Here is a 22,210-nt window from a genome sequence, read left to right as displayed (position 1 = left end):
TTCGGGGGCCCGTTGCGGGCCCCCTGGGTGAAGGGGGGGTGGGGGATGCACATGGGGTACCTATGGTACCCCCCTTGCATTTGCGTGAACAAAGCAGCAGGCACCGCGCGGTGCCTGCCGCTCTATGCATGCAAATGCACAACTTACATTTTTAACATTGCGGCGAGTGCTGCTTCAAGCAGCACCCGCCGCAATGTTAAAGATACAGGATGTGACCGCCAGGGTGGCGGTCACATCCTAATTTGGACGGAGGGACCGCCGCTGCCCCTGCAGATGGTCCCTCCTACTCTATGGTGGCGGACGGACTGAGGTCCGTCCGCCATCATAATCGGCCCCTAAGTCTTGAATATGTAGGGACCTATGTCTCTGACAATTTACGCATGCTACTGGATCGATGTGATGCCGGAAAAGAGGGCCCTTTAGACCTGTCTCCACGCCTGGCAGAGTGGACTATGGAATCATGCCCACAGTCAAATTAAAATGTCAGTAGTTGGCTAAGGAATACACCTGGTTTGTCTCTTTTCTCACAAATTGAGTACACGACTCAAGCTTTTAAAGCTCAGCGCAAAGAAGATAAAATGTTGGGTCCCTTTAGGATCAGCTCTCCCACCTTCTTTTTAACCAAAGCCTGATAACTATAGGTATACTACGAGACTTTCATATCTCTCTTTATATGTATGCAAATGACAAACAAATTGTAGTCAGCCTGAAAGCAAATCAACTAGATGATAAATCAGGAATCACAGTGGCACTAGAGATGATGAAAAGGTGAGTCGGAAGAAACTTCCACAAACTTAACTCTTTGGAGTCCGAAATTCCGGTGACTGTATTCAAACTGAATTTCTGGGATAACAGACTTTGACCAACCACCATGGGAAGCATCCCATCTCCTCGACAATGGGTTTGTAAATTTGGGGTGCTGTTTGACGTCAATCTAAAGTTCCTTAAATAGTTAAAAACTGTTTCTTCAGCCTTCCCATACTAAAACACATTTTTCCATTCCATCTTTCCAAAGAGAATCACAATAGCCGATGCCTGTATTCATTCTCAAATTGCTTTCTGTAAGCCAATCTACCTTGGGTTCTGACAGAAAGGTACCCATGCACTTCAACCTATGCAAAATGCCATGGTAAGCCTTAATTATAATTTAAGGAAATTTGAGAGCTATGGTACCTTTGAACTATATTCACTGGTTACCAGTACATAAGCAGATTTGATTAAAAAAGTGTGTATCGCTTAAAGAATATATCAAAATATTGGCCCTTTCTTCTGAGAATTGTTTTGCGCCAAAATGTACCCATAGACAACCTATGGTGGTTCTGTTTCACAACCCGAAAAGTAAATCCAAAATACCTTGTGGGGGGTTTGCAGTGCATCTAGGGAACGAAATTCCACCAAATATCTATCAGGAATCTTCCCTTTGCAATACCAGGGAAACAAATTAAAACATAGCTCATCTCTGTGTATCTCTGTCCTTCAATGTTGCTTAACTTATAGCTGTGCTTGAGGTTAGCACCACGAGACTCTTTGAAGGTAGAAAAAACAAATACAATATCAACTCCAAAATACAGACTACCATTAAATCGCCAAGGTAAGTAATGTAGGTAAGTAGAAAGTTGCTATACTAACTCTATATCCCTTTACCTTGATCATATAGTGCAGGCCGAATTTGTGGAGGCAATATATGTGCAGGTTTTACTACACCCACCGGTTTGCAGGGAAGGGGATTAGAAGGTCCCTATGTATGTATGTATGTATGTATGTATGCATGTACGTATGTATGTTTACCCTTTCTTAATCAAAAATAGGGAGGAGGAATTGGTGTCCAGTCAGTTCCCCAGGTTAGATACGTTTGTCAAAAAAGGACTAGGACACTTGTAACTACGTTACAAAAGGTTCTCTAGATAACCCTCATAAACACTATGTTTCGTATTGTGCCGTTTGTATTGGTTCTCCGCCCCACATAGACGTTGTGGCATTTACCATTGGGTGATCTAGTGTGCTACATGCCAGTCTCAAGCCTGAGGCAACCTCTGGAGTAGCGTAGCAGTGTCCAGAGATATGTGTAGGTACCACCACGGAAGAAGGTTATTCTAAAAAACAAACCTACATCCAAGCAACTACTTTAATTATAAATTGATGTGATTTGTTATTAAAAGAAACAAACGGGTATACTCTTGGACCAAGCACCTGGATCCTCGCATATCACTTTAAACACACAGTCAACATGTTTCTGCTCCTTGTCGCCACGTCGGGTCAGTGGAGCATTCGTCAGGACAAACAGATTAAAATTTATACTCACACCTTTTGTGTAGTATTCAGGGGTCTTAAATTTACCCACCGTAGTTTTATTACAAGGCTCAGTTTACCTTATTGGTAGAAAATGTCTACGTCCTCGGGGGATTTGGACTTTGGAGTCCCAGGCCGCAGTTAAAGGCGAATTCCGCGTCTGGTGCCGGGGCAGAGCCAGCCATAGCTGTATGTTTACCCATCAATGCTTCTGTAATGGAAGCACCCAATGGGAAAAGAGAATTCCCTCATTTTTACAGAGAGCTTTCCTGGCACTGTGAAGCCAAACTTATAGCAGAACGCGCACCCACAACATAAAAATGGCTGAAAATGTTTTAAAGGCATATCTCTTTTTGTTGTACCTTTATTGTAGTGTTAAAACAACGAAACTGGCTCTGCATTGGTTCTACCACCACCAACTACCCATGCTAAAAAATGAAGGGCCTTATTTATAAGGCCGTGCGTCACTTCTGCGCCACCGGTGCGTCACTTTTTGGGATGCACTGACAGCGTAAAAATTTAACCATATTGCGCCCTATTTACAAAGTGACGCTTCTAGGCAGATGCATCATTTTGTAAACCCTTGCGCCATAATATACCTGCGCCAGGTATAATGTATGCAGGGTGGGTGTTCCCCCACGAAAAGCCTCATACAAGTGGCTCATTGAAATCTAATAAATTTCAATGTGTCACTTCTAGAACGCCATTGCGTCAATATCTTACACCTGTCTCACAGCAGTCGTGAGACTGACACATGCCCTTTCACATGGGTCTTGCCCCATGTGAAAAGACACATTGCTGGAGTTGCGTCACTTTTGTGACACACTCCAGCAATGCATCACTTTTGAGCCTACAGATGCATCAGAAATACTGACGTGTCTGTAACTCCTTGCGATATGACGCATCATACAGTAAATATGATGCATCCATCATTTTGCAAGGAGGGCGCACTGAGAAGTGATGCATCGTTGCTTTTACGCAGTGATGCGTCACTTCTCATAAATAAGGCCCAAAATCCAAAAAGTTGCTGCACAAGAAATTCTTTGAATCAGAAAACACTTCCAGGGAGGGGGTGGATTAGTTCTGTTTAAAAAAACTCACCGTAGCTCCTATGCTGAAAGAATGCAAGCAGAATACTATTTCTTTAAAGCATACCCTTTGTGATACAGCTTGGAGCTTATCGATCAGGTTTTACAGTATTTCACAATAGATTTGAGATCACAAAGCAATTTACAATTAACGCACTGTAAAATTGCTGTGTGGTGATGTTTGGTTAGTAGTAACTGTCTTCAACTGGCATGCTGTTCTCCTGCCAAAATTACAACTGAATCCGCGAACCGTTTTGTGAAAAAAGCCACTGTGGTTATGAAGTAAACTAATGTACTTAAGTTTTTAAGGCATAAACGTACCTTATGCATTCAGGAGAATACAAGATATGGCTGTAGAAAGGAAAAAATCAGTAATGCTAAGCACCCCTACAGTGGCGTAACTTGACGGCCCCCGTAAGGAACATGGAGTGGGCCCCCACAGTCCGGACCAATTCAAGTGGTCTCAGGCCCACCTGTGCACAGAGTAGAAGGAGCAAGCCACCCCCCCCCCCCCCCCCGCCACCCCCCGGCCACCGGCCTCCACCGCACATCGGGGGCTGCAGAGGCTACTGCTAGGCCACTCCACCCCTATTTACACCTATGCACAAAAAAACACATTGATAATAGGGTGAAAGTATATTTACCAAGCGGAAAGATCTCAGAACAGAAAGTCCTTCCACATCTTGAAGACCCAACTCCATCAAGCTGAGGCTGACAATGATTCCATCAAAAATATTCCACCCGACTTGGAAATAATAATAAGGGTCGAGGGCGATTAGCTTGAAGACCATTTCTGCTGTAAAGATTCCCGTGAAAACCTAAAAAGCAAGGTGACATATCAATCATCAAATACAATGGAGAGACAATAAATGATTGATAACTTGGCAGCTTCAGTTCATGCACCAATTCAACAGGCCTGTGGGCCATCAAATGGGGCCCAAAAATTTAAAAACGAGGAGCAAATCGGAGTTTTCACCCAAATCGAGATTGTGTGAAAATACAGATTACAACTTTTGTTGGTATACTGCACTTTTACCTGAATAACTTCAACGAAGCAACACCTAGTGGAACTTGTTTAGGAATACATTCCACATCCCAAAGTACGGCAGCTTATAACATGGAAAAACATGCAACCTTACTACAATTCCACAGATTCTGAGACTTGGAAATCACATAATGGAGGGAATACTATGCTAAGTAAATACCACACCAGCTGTTCCACTATCTACTGGGTGCAGCATTACCTCTCAAAATAAAGGGCACCTCAGAATGAGGCCCTTGACACAGGAAAAACATTTTAATAATAACACATGGATTTTCATTTCTAGCTATGAGGTTTAGTAGCGCCGCGGTTCTATCAAAAGCATCACTGATTCTGTTTTTAGAAGAAATCAATTTCTAATCCTGGGACCCAGACTTTGCTTATTTTGAAAATATACGATCTGATTAAAACTGTAGATGTTCATAATAACAGCAGAAGTCGGGAGGCCACAGAAAGTCAATTTCGGTGGAATAAAAGTGCAGTGTATGAAGCGGTTCTGTGCATTAATGACCTTTGACAGAACGTTCCATTCATTATTCCTTGGTGCCTCTGGCATTGAGATATCACAACCATCTCTTTGGTAATGTTATGTTGTTGTTTTTGGGTAAGAGAAGGATTACAGCTAAGGGCATATTTCCTTTTAGCAAACTATATATATTAACAGGAAATAAGGGCCACATATAACTATTTTAAATAGCGATTCTCTGCAAATCGCAATTAGGTATTCGCAATTTGAAAGTATGAAACTCCATTAGTTCCATTTCGCGCTTTCTAATAGGTCAGAAATCGACCTAAATCATTAATATTAATAAGCCAGGTCGCATTTTGCGACCCCCTAGGAACCGATAAAATCACAGGGATGGTGGGCTGCTGGGGCCTGCAGACCACCATGTCTGTGATTGCTTTTAAGTAAAGCAGTCCTTTTTTTTAAATGCAAAGAAAAAAAAGAACGTTTTGTTTTCATTTTTCAATAGCAGGCAGTAGTCTCACTCTTAAAAAACATTATTAGGAACATTCCCAAAGAGGAAGGGGTCCCTTACCCCTTCCTGTTTGCGAATGGGTTACCACCAACTTGAAGTTGGTGCTAAAATGCGAATGTTTTGCAACTGGATTTCGTTCGAAAAAGATTCTTACATACTGCTGCGATGCGGTATTAGGGAGGGATGCCCTAAACACGCCCCCTCCTAACACCGAATCGCAAACCCTATTTGCGGTAATAGGTTACAGAAGCGCAAAGAGCGTTTGGTACTTCGGAAAATGCTTTTTTCTGGTTGCAAACGGGCCGATTCTGTGACTCAGGTCGTTTGCGGGCAGAAAAAAGCTTCATACATCCGGGCCTTAGTTTATAATTTAGAAGGCAGGCCTCTGAATTTAAATAGGAGCACACAAAAATTGAGCCTAACATATGCATCACATTTATAACTGTGAAACATTGTTAGATATTCAAGCTTAATTAGCATTCAAAAATTGGTCACACAAGCTCAGAGTTTCAGTCCTTCTTGAGGTATTCATAGTTTAAACTCCATTATCATTTCAAAATTTGATAAGGCTTTGGAAGTCACGCTGCTTGCTTTGAGGGCTAACAGGTTATTTGCGTAGTGGGAATGCTAACTCATCACACTGAAGGCTAGTCAGATGTGGTAATGTGCATGCATGCCCTGGGGTCGCGTCAGCTCTCTCTTATGTGGAATCTGCTAGGGCACTCACTACCTGCTGCGCATCTGTTCTCTCCACATCAGTGCTTAATTTGTGCTGGTGGTTTCCGGAGCACTGGCACTTAATTGCCAGCACCAACTCTAGTGACAGTCCACTGTTTTAAAATTTTGAGATAAGCACAACAACCGTGATTATTAAGTCAATATACATTGAAAATGAAAAATACCTGCCCCTCATGCAATTATTACAGCTTTTTGTGGTCTGAAATAGTCTGAATTGTCACACTTGTAGGAGAGTGGTGATTGGTTGTTATGTTGGTACTGCCATGGCAGAACTGGCAGGGTATGGGTGGTGCAGGCTGCAGTAGCCTTCCAAGAACAGACCTCACACTTTTCTTTTTTTATTTTTTACAAATTAAGCACTGCTCCACGTGTTAGAGAGGCACTTCAAGAATATTTGAGTAAACTGCATTTAAGAGGGTTTCCACTGCAGCGCTATGTTGCACTTCGATTCATTGCTTTGTCCCCTGGAAAATTGAATATATCTAGTCAATAAATATATCTGTTCTCACCCCTTCCCAGGCCATAAGTCCTAAAAAACTAAGTGGGAGTATGGCTGACCAAGTTAGTCAGTTTGCAAGTGACACCATGTTTGGTAGAACTATCATAAGTCCATTTGAGCACATTCTGAGACTTAACAAATGAGATTTTGGGTTGGGGTTGTGCCAAAAAAGGGATGCAACCCCCACACAAAATGTAGGCCTCAATTTATACATTTGTTTTTTAAAACTCTGCCACAAGACAATGGCAACAAGGAGATACATAGCAGTAAATCTATTCTGCTTAACTGGTTGAAAAGTCTACATTTTAAAATATGTTATGGGGTTAAGGCATCTGCTGCAGAGATCTATGTGTGCCCAGAAAATACCAGGGAACAATAATAAGGGTAAGATAACTTTAGATGGTAAAGCATTTGTTTGCGAGATCTCTGTTTTGTCTAGGCCCAGTTTTGAATCAAAGTAGTATAGAGGGTTACTGTGTCTCCTGTAAAGCACATCATCTAACATGCAGATGACAGATTTTCATTTTATGCAGATAGGTAAGTGGGTTGCTGTTTTTAGGACCAAGAACCTTTTGTTACTTGCAGTTCATAAATTGTAATCCATCTAATACAGCACAGCGAGCTAGGAAGGATATGTGACTCCTGCTCCTTGCAACCCTCACTGTTTTATGTAACACAGCATGTACATTGATTTACACATTTATATGAATCATTGTCATTTCTTTCCCATCCATTGCATTTGCATCTAAGTGTGAGGCTCAGATAGCTCCCAGCCAGGATCGTGGAACAAAAGAAGGCCTGATGGACTCCTAAATTTGGTTTTTGTTATGGGCACAGCTGGAGTCTTAAATAGAAAGGCCCCTGCCGCCTGCACGTTGCTGCTTAGAAGGAAAGTAAACGTGCAGGCGCTGCTGAATATGTCCTGGTGTCTGACAATTAAACCGCGACAAGTTGAGCATATTTCAGTGGGGCCCAGTTCTTACAGATTGGACAGTGTCCACCCTGTGAAAATGGTGGGTGGATGCCATCTACCCGTGTGTACCCCAACATGTACCCTGCCCCTTCCTATTAAAGGAGCAATCATTTCAACATGCTAAAAAGTAAGAACGGTAACATCTTCGTTGGTAAACTGTTTTTTGCATTTAACATTACACTTGTGAAAGAATAAAGCACATTTTAGGTCTGAACCATTAAGTAATGTTTTCGTTATAATATAGATAACTGTGTGTGGCTTGCCATCCCTTAAGGGTCTTTATCACTTGCAGTAAGCAAGGAATTCATAGGATGCACTTGTGTAAATTAAACTGTACCTGGAATCCTGTCAGCCAACTGTACCCCACCCTCGGAATTCCTGAATAATTAAATAAACCATCCAAACGATCTGAGATATATTAGGTGCACATGCTCTTTGTTGCAATGCCTACGTGCAATGCTGTTTGTGGTAATGGTGCTTTGTGTGAGTGTCATACTGATGGCGTGTGGTATGATCAAACAACCTGCTAAAGGCAAGATCTGGGCGAACATCTAGATGGACTGATGAAACCAGCAAACAGTATTTAACAGGCGTTAGAGGGTTTGGAAGGCAGGCACAGTCTAACACATCCAGTTATAGGAACTAGTGAGCCATCGCTGACCTTGGTGCTGAAACTGCTCAGTAATGACTGTCATGGGGTTTCAGAACCAACCCCACAGGGAAGGACACCAGACATCAGGATAGGCAAGTTCTTGGTGGCACGTGTACCTCAGCTGCACAGTGTAAAGAACAAGAGCACACGCCCGCTAATGTGGACTTCCTTTTAGCTTACCTAACTGTTAGTTTGGGGTTAATACTGTGGAACGTCACATTAATAAATACAAAAAAAATAAGTACATTGAGGAAGGATATGTGACAGACCCATCCAAATCTTCGAAACAGTTTTTCGGTGTTTTCTGCATATTTCGTAATTTATTCAAAAGATTCGGAAGACACCACTCAGACCTCCAATATCTTTTTCCCCCCAACTATAAATGGCTGCAACACAGTAGCCACTCTCTGACCACCACCAGCACAATAAAAGCTTATGAAATGTATAAAAAAATGATTGGTGTCCTGCCAATTGTAAATAAATGAAATCCTCACTACACGTCTGCAAGTTAAACACAATAATAATTCATAATAGTGTGCACAAAATAGAAACACAGTATTCGGTAATATTTGTATCTTCTTTATTGGTTTTCTTCTGTTAGTTCACAAAGTCATTTGGTCGCCAACACGTGTTTCGTCGCAAACATTGAAATAACCCTGCAATCTTCATGGTGTCTGGGCTCCCTGCTTACTTATCAGGTATGTTTCTTGAAGACGTGACCTCCCCGTCCCCCCCCAAAAAAGGTATGAATATATTTTTTCTCTTCATATGCCTCCCATATCCGTAAGACCCCATGACAGTAATTTGTATGCATTTGTGCCCATTGACTGATCTCCATATTGTCCCTTACATCATGTCCTCTACCTACCACCCCTTGCCCATTATTTTCTCTTCATGGGACTCCATATATCAACATCAGCTCATTCCAACTTATGAATATGTAATGCCTTGATCTGAATGGCACAAATACTGAGCTCAAAATATTGTTTTATATGAATAGTGTATCAAAAATATTGGTACGACAAACATATTGAGGCAAATAATATAGAAAGGTAAGAATATAATTTTAGTAAGTCTATAATATTGTTTAAAAAAATATTGTTATCTAATCTTGCTTCTACATTAAAGTTGTATTAAATTTCATTTGAATTAATGTAATTTATATAGTTAGTATATGAATTTTTCATCTTAATATTATGAATCTACTTTTTAAAAGTTAGTAAGTCTAGTTCATAATAATAATATTTTTTGCATTTAATTAGTGATTGTGAAATTAGTAGCCGGTTTAAAATGGGCATGGGAAAGTTTTTCATAAATAGATTATTGCTTTTTTCTTTTTTCTTTATTTGTTATCAATGATGTAAATTTATTAATTGATATTTTAACTATTGAAGTTTATTTTGTGATTTTACTGTATATTATTTTTGTACAGTTATTGTAGTAACTTTTAGTTGCAGGCTGCTTGGTTTGTAGGTGGATAGGATGAGAAGTCAACAAAAGTACATGTTTATGTTAAGTAAATATTCAAGTGGCTCATGAGTATTTTATTTGACTATTTGTTGTGTGAACTAGTTATTGTATTTTAATTAAGTATTCATTTATTAATGTGTAGCTAATAACATTTGTAAAAAAAAATCGTATTTCATAGTTTTTTTTAATTACCGTATTAATGTTCCTTTTTTAATTCATAATTCATTTTTATTTGTTTGGTGGTTTGTGGAGTTTTCTAGTAATAGTGAGGAAAGTGTATTTATTTTAAATGTAAATATTTAATTTTTTATTTACTAAATTATTTTTGTATTACTATATTTTTTACGATCAATTTTATTTATTTATTTATACAATATAGATTTTTCTTGATTTTGAATATGTTTAAAGACCTTTATGTAATTAGGTATTTAAATGTTTGTTTAAAAAAGATTAAGATTTGGAAGGGTTTTTCTAACAGTACTTCAGTTCAACAGTTTCAGCATAGCATAGTAAATTTAACCCCTCCAAAGTCCAACACTTTCCCGACTTTTGCTTTGAATGGAATGGGAATAGTAAATCTACACCTCAAAAGTCAAATACTTTCCCAACTATTGTTAGCTTGCAGTGGGACTAGTAAATCTAACCCCTTCAAATACCAAAACTTAAACTACTGCTGCTTATGTTGGAGTTGGAATAGTATATCTAACCCCTCTAAAGTCCTACACTTTGCACAGAGCTGTCGCACTTTCAGGGCTACCATATATATTTTGATTTTCAACAATGTCCTGTATTGCTTTTGGAATGCTATCAGAGCAATCCATTGGGTCCTCCGTTGCCTCTTCCTTATTCAATTGCCCAGCTATCTTATCAGGTTCCACCATTAAAGAAATCGGTGGCTGCACTATTTCCATCAAATTGACAACTTTGGGTCTGATCATCTTCCTAACTGCATGTGGCCCAGGAGTTAGAGGTGGGGGATGCTGGGTGGAAGATAGGAAAATGGAGGTGGGGGTTAAGTGATGCTTTAGCCCCCACATGCTTCCAATTACAGCTTCATTCCTGATTCGTAGAGGCTACACTGGAACCTTCGACCACACAACAGTAAACTTGCTTGTGTGCACCAGGGTTATTGGAAGGAGGAGGTTTCACCAGCCCTCTCTCTGGGGCTTCATTGCATGTGCAGGGCTCTTCTTATGAAGTGACCTTACCAGTCTGCCAATCTCTTGTTTGAGGCCAAAGGGGCTGTTCTAGACTCAGGAGAAAATTCCCTTATCACTAATCCTTCCTAATCTCCCTTGCTTGCCCAATGTAGTTCCTACTTAGAACTTATGCCGGCCAGCATACAAAGGTCCGCATTGTGCTCACCACTGTATTCCTGCACTTCTCTCAACTTCTGCCTTCCACTTGTCGGAAGTTTCTTTGCTGCCAACCCTCCCCTAGCACTGCAGGCCCTAGAATAGGCATCACACCTCTTCTGTGTCTGAACTCAGATCTAGAAAGACTTTGGATTCCACTGGGCTCCTCCTGCCTGTATTGCAGCCTACTTTTTCACCTTGCAGGGGCCATATTGGCTGTATAGCCTACAAATCACAATGCATCACCTCTCTGTGTCCCCCATCTCCAACAAACCCAAAGAATCTCACAATGTACAGTTGTGTATTCTTGGCATCAGTTACTAATTCTGGCTGCAGTGTTGGTAGTTTCAGGCCCCAGATTGTGCCGGAGTCAGTCTGCAGCTCAGTGTGAATTCTAAAATCCCATCATGCCAGACCATGACCCCAGAGGTACAGAGGTGTACATTTTAAGCAATTATGGCAATTCTTATGTTCCTGTTTCTTTTTACATATCTGCAAATACATAAAATGTCAATTTTAAATTGACCAGATATGATTTAGAGTCTCAATGAGTGAACTAAAAAATAACAACATAGATACTCTCTATGGTGTTCTCCAAACTTTTTAGTGGACAAGCCTCAATGCATATTTTAAAAGTATTCAAGTTCCAAAAAACAGTTTTATAAATAAATAATTTAAATTAAATGAATGAGAGGGGTTCACTTGGATATTTTTTGTAATCAGCATGATATGATTCAGAACAAAAGAGAAATGTGACAATTACAAATAATCAATTCCATGCTCAAATTGAGAAATTATATACACCGAGTAAAAATGTTAAATATTAAACATTCTCTGACAAAATAATGAATTAGTTAACTGTAGATAAGAAAAGCAGGCTATTCATTTGATTTTCTAAATAATTTTAAATAATAGAGAAGAGTCAAGAGATTCTGCTGCCTCCTACAGGCTACCAAAGGAATTGGGTATACATTTTCCTTTGATCATCGGAATCTGAGGCTTTGGAAAACATCAGAGAAATTACATTATAGCCTAATAATGCTAAAGTAACAGCAGGCAGTATAAGTATTTTAGAGGGCTGAATCTGGCCAGCTGGCTGCAGTTTAGTGACCCCTCATCTAGACAGCGGACAGTAGAAGAAGCATATTGCTCAAAATACTAATGAATAAGTCAAACAATAGCTATTATAGAAAAACAGTAATCAAAGGCCTGTTGAGACAATTAGTTATGAACACAAGGAGAAAAATTAAGGCATTTCCATACAGTGAGGCGACGAGGAAAATAGTGTAATTATTATGTAAAAAAGCTATTTGACTGCTAACACTTTGGGTGGACACCATAATTATTTGCAGCATTCTGAGTTGATTACTAACCTTATCCTGCTCTGATCCAGAAAATAGCCCTTGTAACTATATTGTGCATATGTGAGTGTGATGTTATCCAATTTGACAAAGAGATATCAATGCTGTCCGGTCTGCGGCATCTGAACCTTAAATGTTCTATGGAGCAGCACTCATCCTTTCTCTCACAAACCTCCTATCCAATTTGCCCAAGGGTGGTCATTCAATTGTAGTCCTATTGTGTTGTCAATCCTTAAGGTGCAACCTATAATAATCACATGTGTTGAATATTGTGCTGCAGTGTAACCCATAAGGCTCAGTTGCAGAAGAGCACTGCTTCTCATTTAGAGATGAGAAAAATGAGAATGAGAAAAATATTGTTTAGGCTGATGATGTTTTATAGAGCCTTTGAAGACTCCATGAATTTGGCTTTAATGGATGTGATGAGCTGACAACATTTTAAAAAGACTGAAAGTGCATATAATAAGGCATGTCCAACAAGAATGAGCTAAATTCACTTTAGGCAAGCAGTGAAGTTAAAGAAGTACATTGCTTAACCGCAATTTTATTTGATTCTTTGCTTTCTTTCTAGGCGCCATTGAAAAAGGCCATCCACATCTGAATGAATCAAGTAAATATATTCAACAGTTTAGTGTTAGTAGATGCACTGATAAAGAAAAGTGCATTCAACAATTATAATTAGGATAACAGAATGTCTGACATAGATACATTGAATAATCTAGTTACTTTGGGACATTTGTCAATAGATGATGGCTCTAAAGGCCGATTCAAACCTTATTAACAAAAACACCCTATAATATTATTCCTGAGTAACTGAATCTCAATTGAGGGAATGCAACACCTGTTCTAGGCTTAATCTTCACTGTGAAACCAGAATGCTGTTAACCCACTCACAACGTTTGGAAAACGCTAGACACTATAGTCAATAAAAACAGCAAGTAAATGACCAGTACTGCTGTGGTCTATTTATTTAAGAATCTGAGAGAAATTAATGCAATCAAGCTGCAAGGACAAATACAAACACATTTTGTTAGACATGGTAAACGAAAATTATACCCAGTCTCCTACATCCTTATACTACAGGACCATCACACAAGTCATAAATGAACTTGCACCCATGAAGGTCAAAGGAAGAAAACATTACACACTGGGAGTCCATATCCCTCGATGCAGAAAAGTGTAGTGTAGGCAAGCATAAAAGGATAATAACCAGCAAACACAATAAAGCCAGGAAATATTCCAAAGAATTAGATTAAATTGTAAACGATCCTTCCATCCCCAACTCTCCCAAAGTGACACAACTGAGAGAGCGCAATTTGAATGAAAAGTATATCTGTACCATATTCACAAGCATATAACGCAAACGTAGAATCTATAACGTGAAGTTAAAACTTGTAGCATAAAGTTAGCCGATGTAACCAAAGTAATAGGAAATGTATCTGTATTCACTTTAGAATATGCATTAGAATTAGGAAAGGCCCGTATACATAGTGGGCTAATATAGAAATGTATAGGAATGCTTACGAACAGCAGAACGTGGAAACAGAATTCATGTACGTGTGTAATTCTAAAATGGAGAAAGCGGAGAAATGTAAATGAAGAAATGTGCAGAGAACATATATAGCACGATGTAACGAACGAGAATATAAGATATATTCTATGTAAAATGTATTCACTTATAATCAACGATTTACTAAATGCGATTATATATAAATGTGTGTTAAAGGTTATACTGTGTAGAAGAGTTTGTAGGAATGTTAGAAGAGTTTGGTCATGTGTGATTTTAACCTGACTGACCAAGGGTTCGCAGGAGTGTAGTCTGCTGCATGTAATTTAGTGGGCTCACAGGAATCGTGGCTAGCCTTGATCTGAACGTGCGAGCCAAGAGTCAAAGGTCTTGTTAGATTTAAGGTGACAATGCTGGACGAAGTTTATGGCCTAAGTGAGATAAGAGACGCTTGGAATTTGAGTCTTGTTTAGAAATGACCGTTCACAGGACCAAAAGAGGTTAAGAACATAATCGTAAAGAGTAGAGTTCTGTTGAGGTGATAGACTTTGCTCTGAAAGTGTCAACTGGAATGTCAATGAAGTCACCAGCAAGAAGACGAAGATGGCGCCTAAGAAGAAAGGTCAACTTAACGGACGACGCGAAGAGATGAAGCTATGGAAAGAGCCAGAAAATGAGATCATGTGAAAGTACGTGGTGGGCGTCAAAGGGGCGTTCCACCCATACTGTGATTGTGTATTTAGGGACAGCACCCTGGGGAGGAGGTGAGGAGCGAAGAGCAGATGACTTGAGCAGATGGCCTGAGAGAAGAGATCAGAGCGCAAGAGAGCAGTAGGCCGAGGACCATTAGAGAGCGGATGGGTAGGCAGAGAGGGTACTGCTTCTCGACATAAGTTACCATTAGAGGCTAAGAGAGTTTGAACTTCTTTGGAAGTCAAACTGCTGACACCTTTTTTAGGTAAGGAACTTGCGAAGTAGGGATGTCACCTAGCATAGAGTAGGGACAGATTTAACTTGTTTATTCTTTCTTTAGATGACGCAACGGAACCACTTTGTGTCTATGCTTTTTAATCTGCTGATTCTTGAATTGATATTAATTGTATTCGTTTGTAGACTGAGGTTCTTTAGGGAATTTATGTTCCTTCTAGTTCCTGTATACTTATTGAATCTTATCCTGAGAGGATTGTATATGCAACTGATCTTGATTTTATATTAAACTTTTTTAAACTTTATCAGTCGTAAGTGGTTCTTCAGAGTTGCGTCACTTTATGGGGTTTATCTAACCTATGCGGGGTTTGTCTTTTACTCAATGACAGAAAATAATCGATCCAAATTTGACGAATGAGATAGGTATCAAAGTGATCAGAAAAGGTATCAAAATCTCATTCCCCGCAGTTGGTAGCAGAGGATGGTTTTCTTCTTGAGGAAGACAACCTAGGTCAGGTCTAGATTCCCCCAAGGTCCCTAGTCATCGATGACCAGAAGAAGAATCCCTGCCGAAGAAGGTGCTGACGGTGCGTCGAGAGAAAAGCAGCAGAGTCGGTCGAGAGTGAGTATAAGGGTCATGCGTTGCCAGATTGCGGTGTTTTATGTTGTACCTGTGTTGTAATGTCAAGCGGAGTTGAATGCCTGTAGTGTGATTGAGGGAAGGTTGTGAGCGCGCGCAACCGGATAAAATCTTAAGATCCAAAGAAGGGCTTAAGTGGTTCGGGTGTATCGAACACCCAGAGTAATTGTCTACCAGTGTAAAGGGGGTCATGAGGTACCATTGATCGCCCGTAGGACCGATGATAGGGGGAGCGTAAGAGTGAGTGTATGAGTAACGGACGCTGGTCGTACGTTTACTGTGTGTAAGTAACCTATCAGTTAAGGCGAGCGTCTGAAGTGAGAGGAAGACGTCTCGCCAGTTGAGGTGACAATTACAGTTAGACTGTGGACGTACAGTCGGTGTGTGAATGAGACGCATGCAAGACCGCGAGACGAGCTGAGAAAGGAGGGGAACTGCTGCAGAGGGGACAAGTGACGTCAGCGTAGAGCCGCGCTGAGATTGGCCGGTTGGTGTAGAACCGCGCTGGGATAGGCCGATTAGCGAGAGTCGCACAGGGATTGGTGGTTTGTCATCGGGACGTAAATAAAGAAGAGAATAAAGGAAAATCGTTGATTATCGAAAATGAAGTGTTTTAAGTGTTTAAGGGCGATCTTTAGGAGAGATAGAAGAAACTTATATGCAGGAGAAGAAGCTCCACCAGAAGGCACACCAGCTTATCATATGGCAGTGAATGTAGGCTTACACTCAATACTATGGATATCCGAGTGGAATAAGCTAACAGAAGGGAATAAGGAACTGACGTTCCCGAGATACGGGACGTTCAAGTTAGAAGTATTGAACCAACTGAAAGCGGTAATGCTCGCAACGAGACCTCTACCGAGGCCAACACAGTTCGAAGCCCTTAGTGCATGGTTTAGAGCAGCACATGAAAAGAGCTCGAATAGACGCAAAGAAAGAGTGAGACGATCGGTAAAAGCAGTGCAGGATGCAAAATGGGACGATGAAGCTAAAAAGTGGAGGGTGCAAAAGATAGAAGCAGACAAATTGTACCCGATGCTAGAAGTTACGGGAGAAAAGAAACCTCTAGAAGAAGATGAGGATAGCGAGCCAGATGAGGATCTGATAGAGAGGCTGTTATTAGATAGACCACCTCCGTACAATAGAGAAGCCGAAAGTCCCGAACTTCAGCAAGGGGACGGAGCTAGGTGGGGGGAATATAAACCGCTCCCAGTAACGGAGCGGGAAGTACCCCAATCTAGTCCCGTACAGAGAGTAGTAGGAAGATTCGTGGTCCAGAAGGTACCAGAAACGCAACATGCAAGGTCGTATCAATTGCCGGATGCTTTACAAGTACCTGTTACCATAGGTCCTATAGTGTCAATCTACAACCCAGAGGGAGTCCAGCAGGAGGAACAGGCACGATGGGACAGGGAAAGGGCAGAGATGGAGAGTAGGAATAATACGATCAATTCCCAAAGGCAGTTGCTAGGACCAATGAGTCGGAGTACCCCATTAGAATCCCCAACGGGTCCCTGGATAGAACAAGGGGGCCAAAGAGGACAGATGGATTTGAGGGGACCGAAACCGAAATCCTATAAGGAATTAAGGGAATATTTGAAAGAATGGGATGCTGCCGAAGAGACTCAGAATAAAAGATTAGAAACAGAAGCAGAATGGAGAGATCAGGATAACAGGATCCTCTCTCATTGCGGAGCTGGCGAAAGCAGCCCGGAGTGGGAGAGAGGGAGTCAAGGAAGCAAAGGAGATACTTGCCATACCACTAGTGGCAGTAGACAAATGTGCGACGACAGGAGTGCAGGGTGTGGGGGAGTGCCTCGCCTCATCCTTAGTGAGGGAGAACGAAAGACGCAGGAGTACCGAGAGAGTTTCAGGTGCACTCACCATGCCCCGGGCGAAAATGTGCGACATTGGAGTCACGAGAATATAGGGAGTCGCGAAACGTCTCGCCATGCATCCGGTGATCACGGACGAGATCGCGGGAACATGGAGGACCGTGAAGGACCTTATCGTTTATTGAGCGACACCAGACCGCAAGGGAGTTGCAGTGATATAGAGCAGAACGGAGGATCCTATCTCGCATCCAAAGAGACCGAGCCGAAAAGACAGAATGTAGTGATGGGGAATAGATCATTGTTCCACCACACCCCAAGGGAAGATGGAAAAGCTTGGGATCTAGAGAGGTGGGAACAAAGAGAAGCAAGAAGAACTCCTCACAACTCACCTGTACCTAGACGTAGGGCGCGTAGTGGGGGAGAGAGGGATGTAAGAGAACCACCTAGGAGTGAGGTACTGAAAGCTGAGATAAAAGCAAAACGGCTTGATGTAATGAGTTTGAAATCAGACTTGGATGAAATAATAGACGGCACAGTGGCAATGGAAAGGATAGAGCTGTACGAACCGGATGAAATACTGTTTATGTCTAAAGATGTTACTCGGAGACCGAGGTCAGCTCATGAAAATTTATCTAATTTGGCAAATAGGTATATGATAGACCTATCACGAACTAAAGCTTTACAGGGTAACCATAGGCTAACTTGCACGGATCAGGATCTGGATGAGCGTAGAACGATCGCGCTGAAAATACACATAAGGGAACTGATTCAGAGTATTAGATTGTGGAGGACTTTGGATAAATGGGAGGAAAAATGGTCCAAGAGGGGAACCGTCAGAAGGAGTACACTTACGAGGGCCCCGGATGGAGAGCTAATGCGAATGGAAGCTTTCCCTTTGCGAGAAATCGCGAACGGAAACTACGTGCATGTGCCCTGGAGTAGGGGGGATTTAGCGGCATTTACTAATTCTTTCCCCAAGTTAAGAGAGAACCCCGTTGAGTGGTATAAACAGGTAGAGAGGTTCGTGAAGATCTCTAAGGTGCTGTGGATCGATTTGAACACCTTGTTCGATATCGTAGTACCCGGAGATTTGTGGACGGCATGTAAACTTAGTATCGAATGGCCCACTTGTGAACCCCCGAGAGATGCCCAGACAAACGGTCCATCAGAGAGAGTCATGGAAAAGTACGAGAGGGTAATTGCATGGTTAAAAGAGAAAGTGCCGGTGCAGGACATAGACTGGGTTAAGATAGATCGAACAACTCAGGAACCTAAAGAGACCGTTCACGAGTTCTATGAGAGATTGCTGAAAGCATTCAAACAGTACAGTGGGTTGGACGTAATGGATCCCAAAGACATAGGACAATTTGTGTCTAAGTTTGTCCTAGGATTGAGACCAGACATAAGCCTGATGATTCAACAGCATTTGATCTGTTGGCAGAACAAACCTTTAGATGAGATTCTGAGGTATGCGAGGTACTGTAGCGATGAAATAGATTCGAAGGCAAAGAAACTTAAGGAAAAGCTGATGTTGGTGCAGATGCAATCAGCTGGAAAGGGTGGACAGCGGCAACAGGGAACAGGAACGCCAGGAAAGAAACAGAATAATCAAAGCAGAGATGAGGAGGAAAGACCGAGACCGAGGGTAGATATCGCGACATTGAAAAAGACAACGAGGTGCCATCAGTGTAACGAGGTAGGACATTGGAGACGCGAGTGTCCTTATAATGTCGAGACGGGGGAATTAGAACAGGAGGAAGATGAGGTTCAGAACAACGTGGTTAAGGGAGCAGCAGTCCCGAAGGGAAAGTTTGTCAAAGGGGGGACTCAGACTCCTCGAGCCCCGTTCCCTCAACCGCCTCGCATTGCAAATGGAGGGAAAACCTATAGACAAATGCCATTGTTCGTAGGAGGAGAAGAATGCTACTACGTTGATCCTCTTACGGGACAACGAGTGAATAGGGAAGAAGACTGTACTCTAGGAGCAGCCCTGGAGGTAGATCAGAGAGGACCATACGTAGAGGCTGAAGTGGCTGGATGTCCTACGACCTTTTTGGTGGATACGGGTGCCACTCGATCCAATTTGAGATCAGCGGTAGTCCCAGGTCTGCCAATGTCGGGAGAGACGATTCAGGTGGTAGGAGTCGCAAACAGGAGAATGACGAATCCTCTGACAGAACCAGTGTCAGTGAAGATAGGGAATTACAGTGATGAACATCAGTTTGTGATCTGTGATTCTAGCCCTGTGTGTTTGCTAGGAAGAGATCTGTTGTGTAAACTAAATTGCACAATATATTGCACCCCTGAAGGAGTAGAAGTGCAGACTAACGATGATGATGCCGATTTTAAGGTTGTAAACTCGCAGGGATGCGTGGAACTGTATCCTACCTTAACGGTGGAGGAGCTTCCACAGGACTTGAGGGAGAAAGTGTCAGCTGAGGTGTGGGATTTCACGGGAGAAGAAATAGGACTGATCAAAGGGGTAGAACCAGTAAAGATCATGGTAAGACCCAATGCCGAGTATCCAAGAACACCACAATATAAGTTGACACCGGAGACGATTGCAGGAATAAAGCCTGTGATCGAATCCATGATTAAACAGGGAATACTGAAGGAAATCGTGGGAAGTCCATGTAACTCCCCGATTATGGGTTTGCAGAAGCCTAGTGGGAAATACAGAATAGTGCAGGATCTTCAAAAGATTAATAATATCGTTGTTTCATGTTGTCCAGTGGTACCGAATCCATCAGTGATATTGTTTCAGATACCGTTCCAAGCTGAATGGTTCACAGTGATAGACTTGTGCCAGGCTTTCTTTTCGATTCCTTTAGATGAGGAGAGCCAGTATTTGTTCGCTTTTAAGCTGGAAAATCGCGTTTTAACATGGTGTCGTATTCCCCAGGGGTATACAGAAAGCCCATCGATTTTTAACCAGCTGCTGAAGAAAAATCTTGAAAGTCTAGTACTGCCCAAGAATTCGGTTCTGGTCCAGTACATAGACGACCTCCTAGTGGCGTCAGAAACTGAGGAAGCTTGCAAGGTAGACACCATCACCTTACTAAATCACTTGGCCGAGAACGGACACAAGGTGTCCCCAAGTAAATTGCAGTATTGTCTGACTGAAGTGCAATACTTGGGCCATAGGATTGAAAAGGGAAAACGGAAGGTGTCTCCAGACAGAATAGAGGCGATCATGAAAATGAACGCGCCTAAAACACAAAGAGAAGTCAGGATGTTTCTAGGTATGGTCGGTTATTGTCGGCAGTGGATAGCCAACTTTTCACTGAAGGCAAAACCGTTACTACAACTGACGCACAAAGGAGTGAGTGATCCGGTACCATGGGACAAAGATTGTTTGATGGCGTTTTTGCAACTGAGGGAGGACTTGTGTCGTGCCCCGGCTTTAGGAATGCCTGATTACGAAAAACCATTCTTGCTTTACTGCTGCGAAAGAGAAGGTTGCGCTTTAGCAGTTTTGGCCCAGATACACGGAAATGCGCGTAGGCCAGTTGCTTATTTTTCGGCTACATTAGACCCAGTAGCCGCAGCGTTGCCCGGATGTCTCAAATCCGTAGCTGCAACGGGTGTCAGCATTGAAAGAAGTGAAAGTGTGGTAATGGGACATCAGTTAGTGGTGTACGTACCGCATTCTGTGGAATTGTTAATGACCAGGACTAAGACTCAGCATCTGACGAATAGCAGGCTCACACGCTACGAGCAAGTCATATTGGCGGCCGAGAATGTGACCCTAAAGAGATGCTCTGTCTTGAATCCTGCTACTTTGATGCCACTTCCAAATGAGATTGATGATGAAATTTGTACAGATCATGACTGCCTTGATGTGACTGAACTATGCACCAAACCGAGACCTGATATCATAGATGAGCCATTGACTGACCCCGATGAAATATTCTTTGTTGATGGTTCATGTGTAAGAGACGATATCGGTCAGCTGAGGGCAGCATATGCAGTTTGTACAATTACCAGAGTTGTGGAAGCCGCTTGCCTGGAAGGAGTACATTCCGCTCAGGTAGCTGAAATTATTGCTTTGACGCGTGCCTGTTTAGCAGGTAACAAAATTCGAGTCACCATATACACCGATAGCCAGTATGGTTTCGGGGTAGTTCACGATTACGGGCAGTTATGGTCTCAAAGAGGTTACATGACCTCCTCGGGTTCTCCCATTAGGAATGGAGAATTCGTGAGATTATTGTTAGAGGCATTGCAAGGTCCGACAGCCATAGCAGTTGTCAAATGTGCCGCGCACACGAAGAATGTAGACTTTGCGTCGCAAGGCAACCGTTACGCAGATGAAGTAGCACGTTACTGCGCAGAACAGGGATATTCTCACACCAATGTAGAAGTGGGGGGAATACAAGAAAGAACTGAGTTAACAATGTTATTAGACACTGTAGATACGTGGGACGAATTGAAATGTGTTCAGGAAAATGCACCAGATGATGAGAAAAAGGGCTGGGAGACAGCTGGATGTACTAAAAGTGAAATGAATTTTTGGATTTCTGCAGATGGGAGAGCAGTTTTACCAAACGAACTTGTTAGTCCAATGGCAAGGAAATTGCATGGATCAGCACACATAGGTAGAGATGCCATGGTGAGAGTATTCAGACAAACGTGGTTTAACCCGAAGTTTAGAGTAGCGGCAGAAGTAGTATGTCAGCGTTGTGCGATCTGTCAGCAACTAAACGTAGGAAAGAGAACACCAGTCACGTTGAGTCACATAGGGAGGTCTGGGGGGCCTTTCAATAGAATGCAGCTGGATTTCATCGAAATGCCCAAATGCAATAGACTCAGATACGTTTTAGTGATTGTCTGTATATTTTCTAGATGGGTTGA

The 22,210-nt window shown here is 41.9% G+C and overlaps 1 protein-coding gene across 1 annotated transcript in view; it reads right to left on the bottom strand.

Moving 5' to 3' along the window:
- Positions 1-22,210, bottom strand: part of LOC147731529 (sodium channel protein type 2 subunit alpha-like) — an 860,436-nt gene that overhangs the window by 454,050 nt on the left and 384,176 nt on the right. Inside the window, exon 15 of the mRNA XM_086956593.1 lies at positions 4,022-4,195. Coding sequence (XP_086812719.1) covers positions 4,022-4,195 — 174 coding nt within the window. The remainder of the gene's footprint in view (positions 1-4,021; positions 4,196-22,210) is intronic.

This window comes from Lissotriton vulgaris, chromosome 2_1, assembly GCF_964263255.1.
Source record: "Lissotriton vulgaris chromosome 2_1, aLisVul1.2, whole genome shotgun sequence".
NCBI lineage: Eukaryota > Metazoa > Chordata > Amphibia > Caudata > Salamandridae > Lissotriton > Lissotriton vulgaris.
The sequence above is the reverse complement of the archived record's forward strand: the minus strand, read 5'-3'. Positions and strand labels throughout refer to the sequence as shown.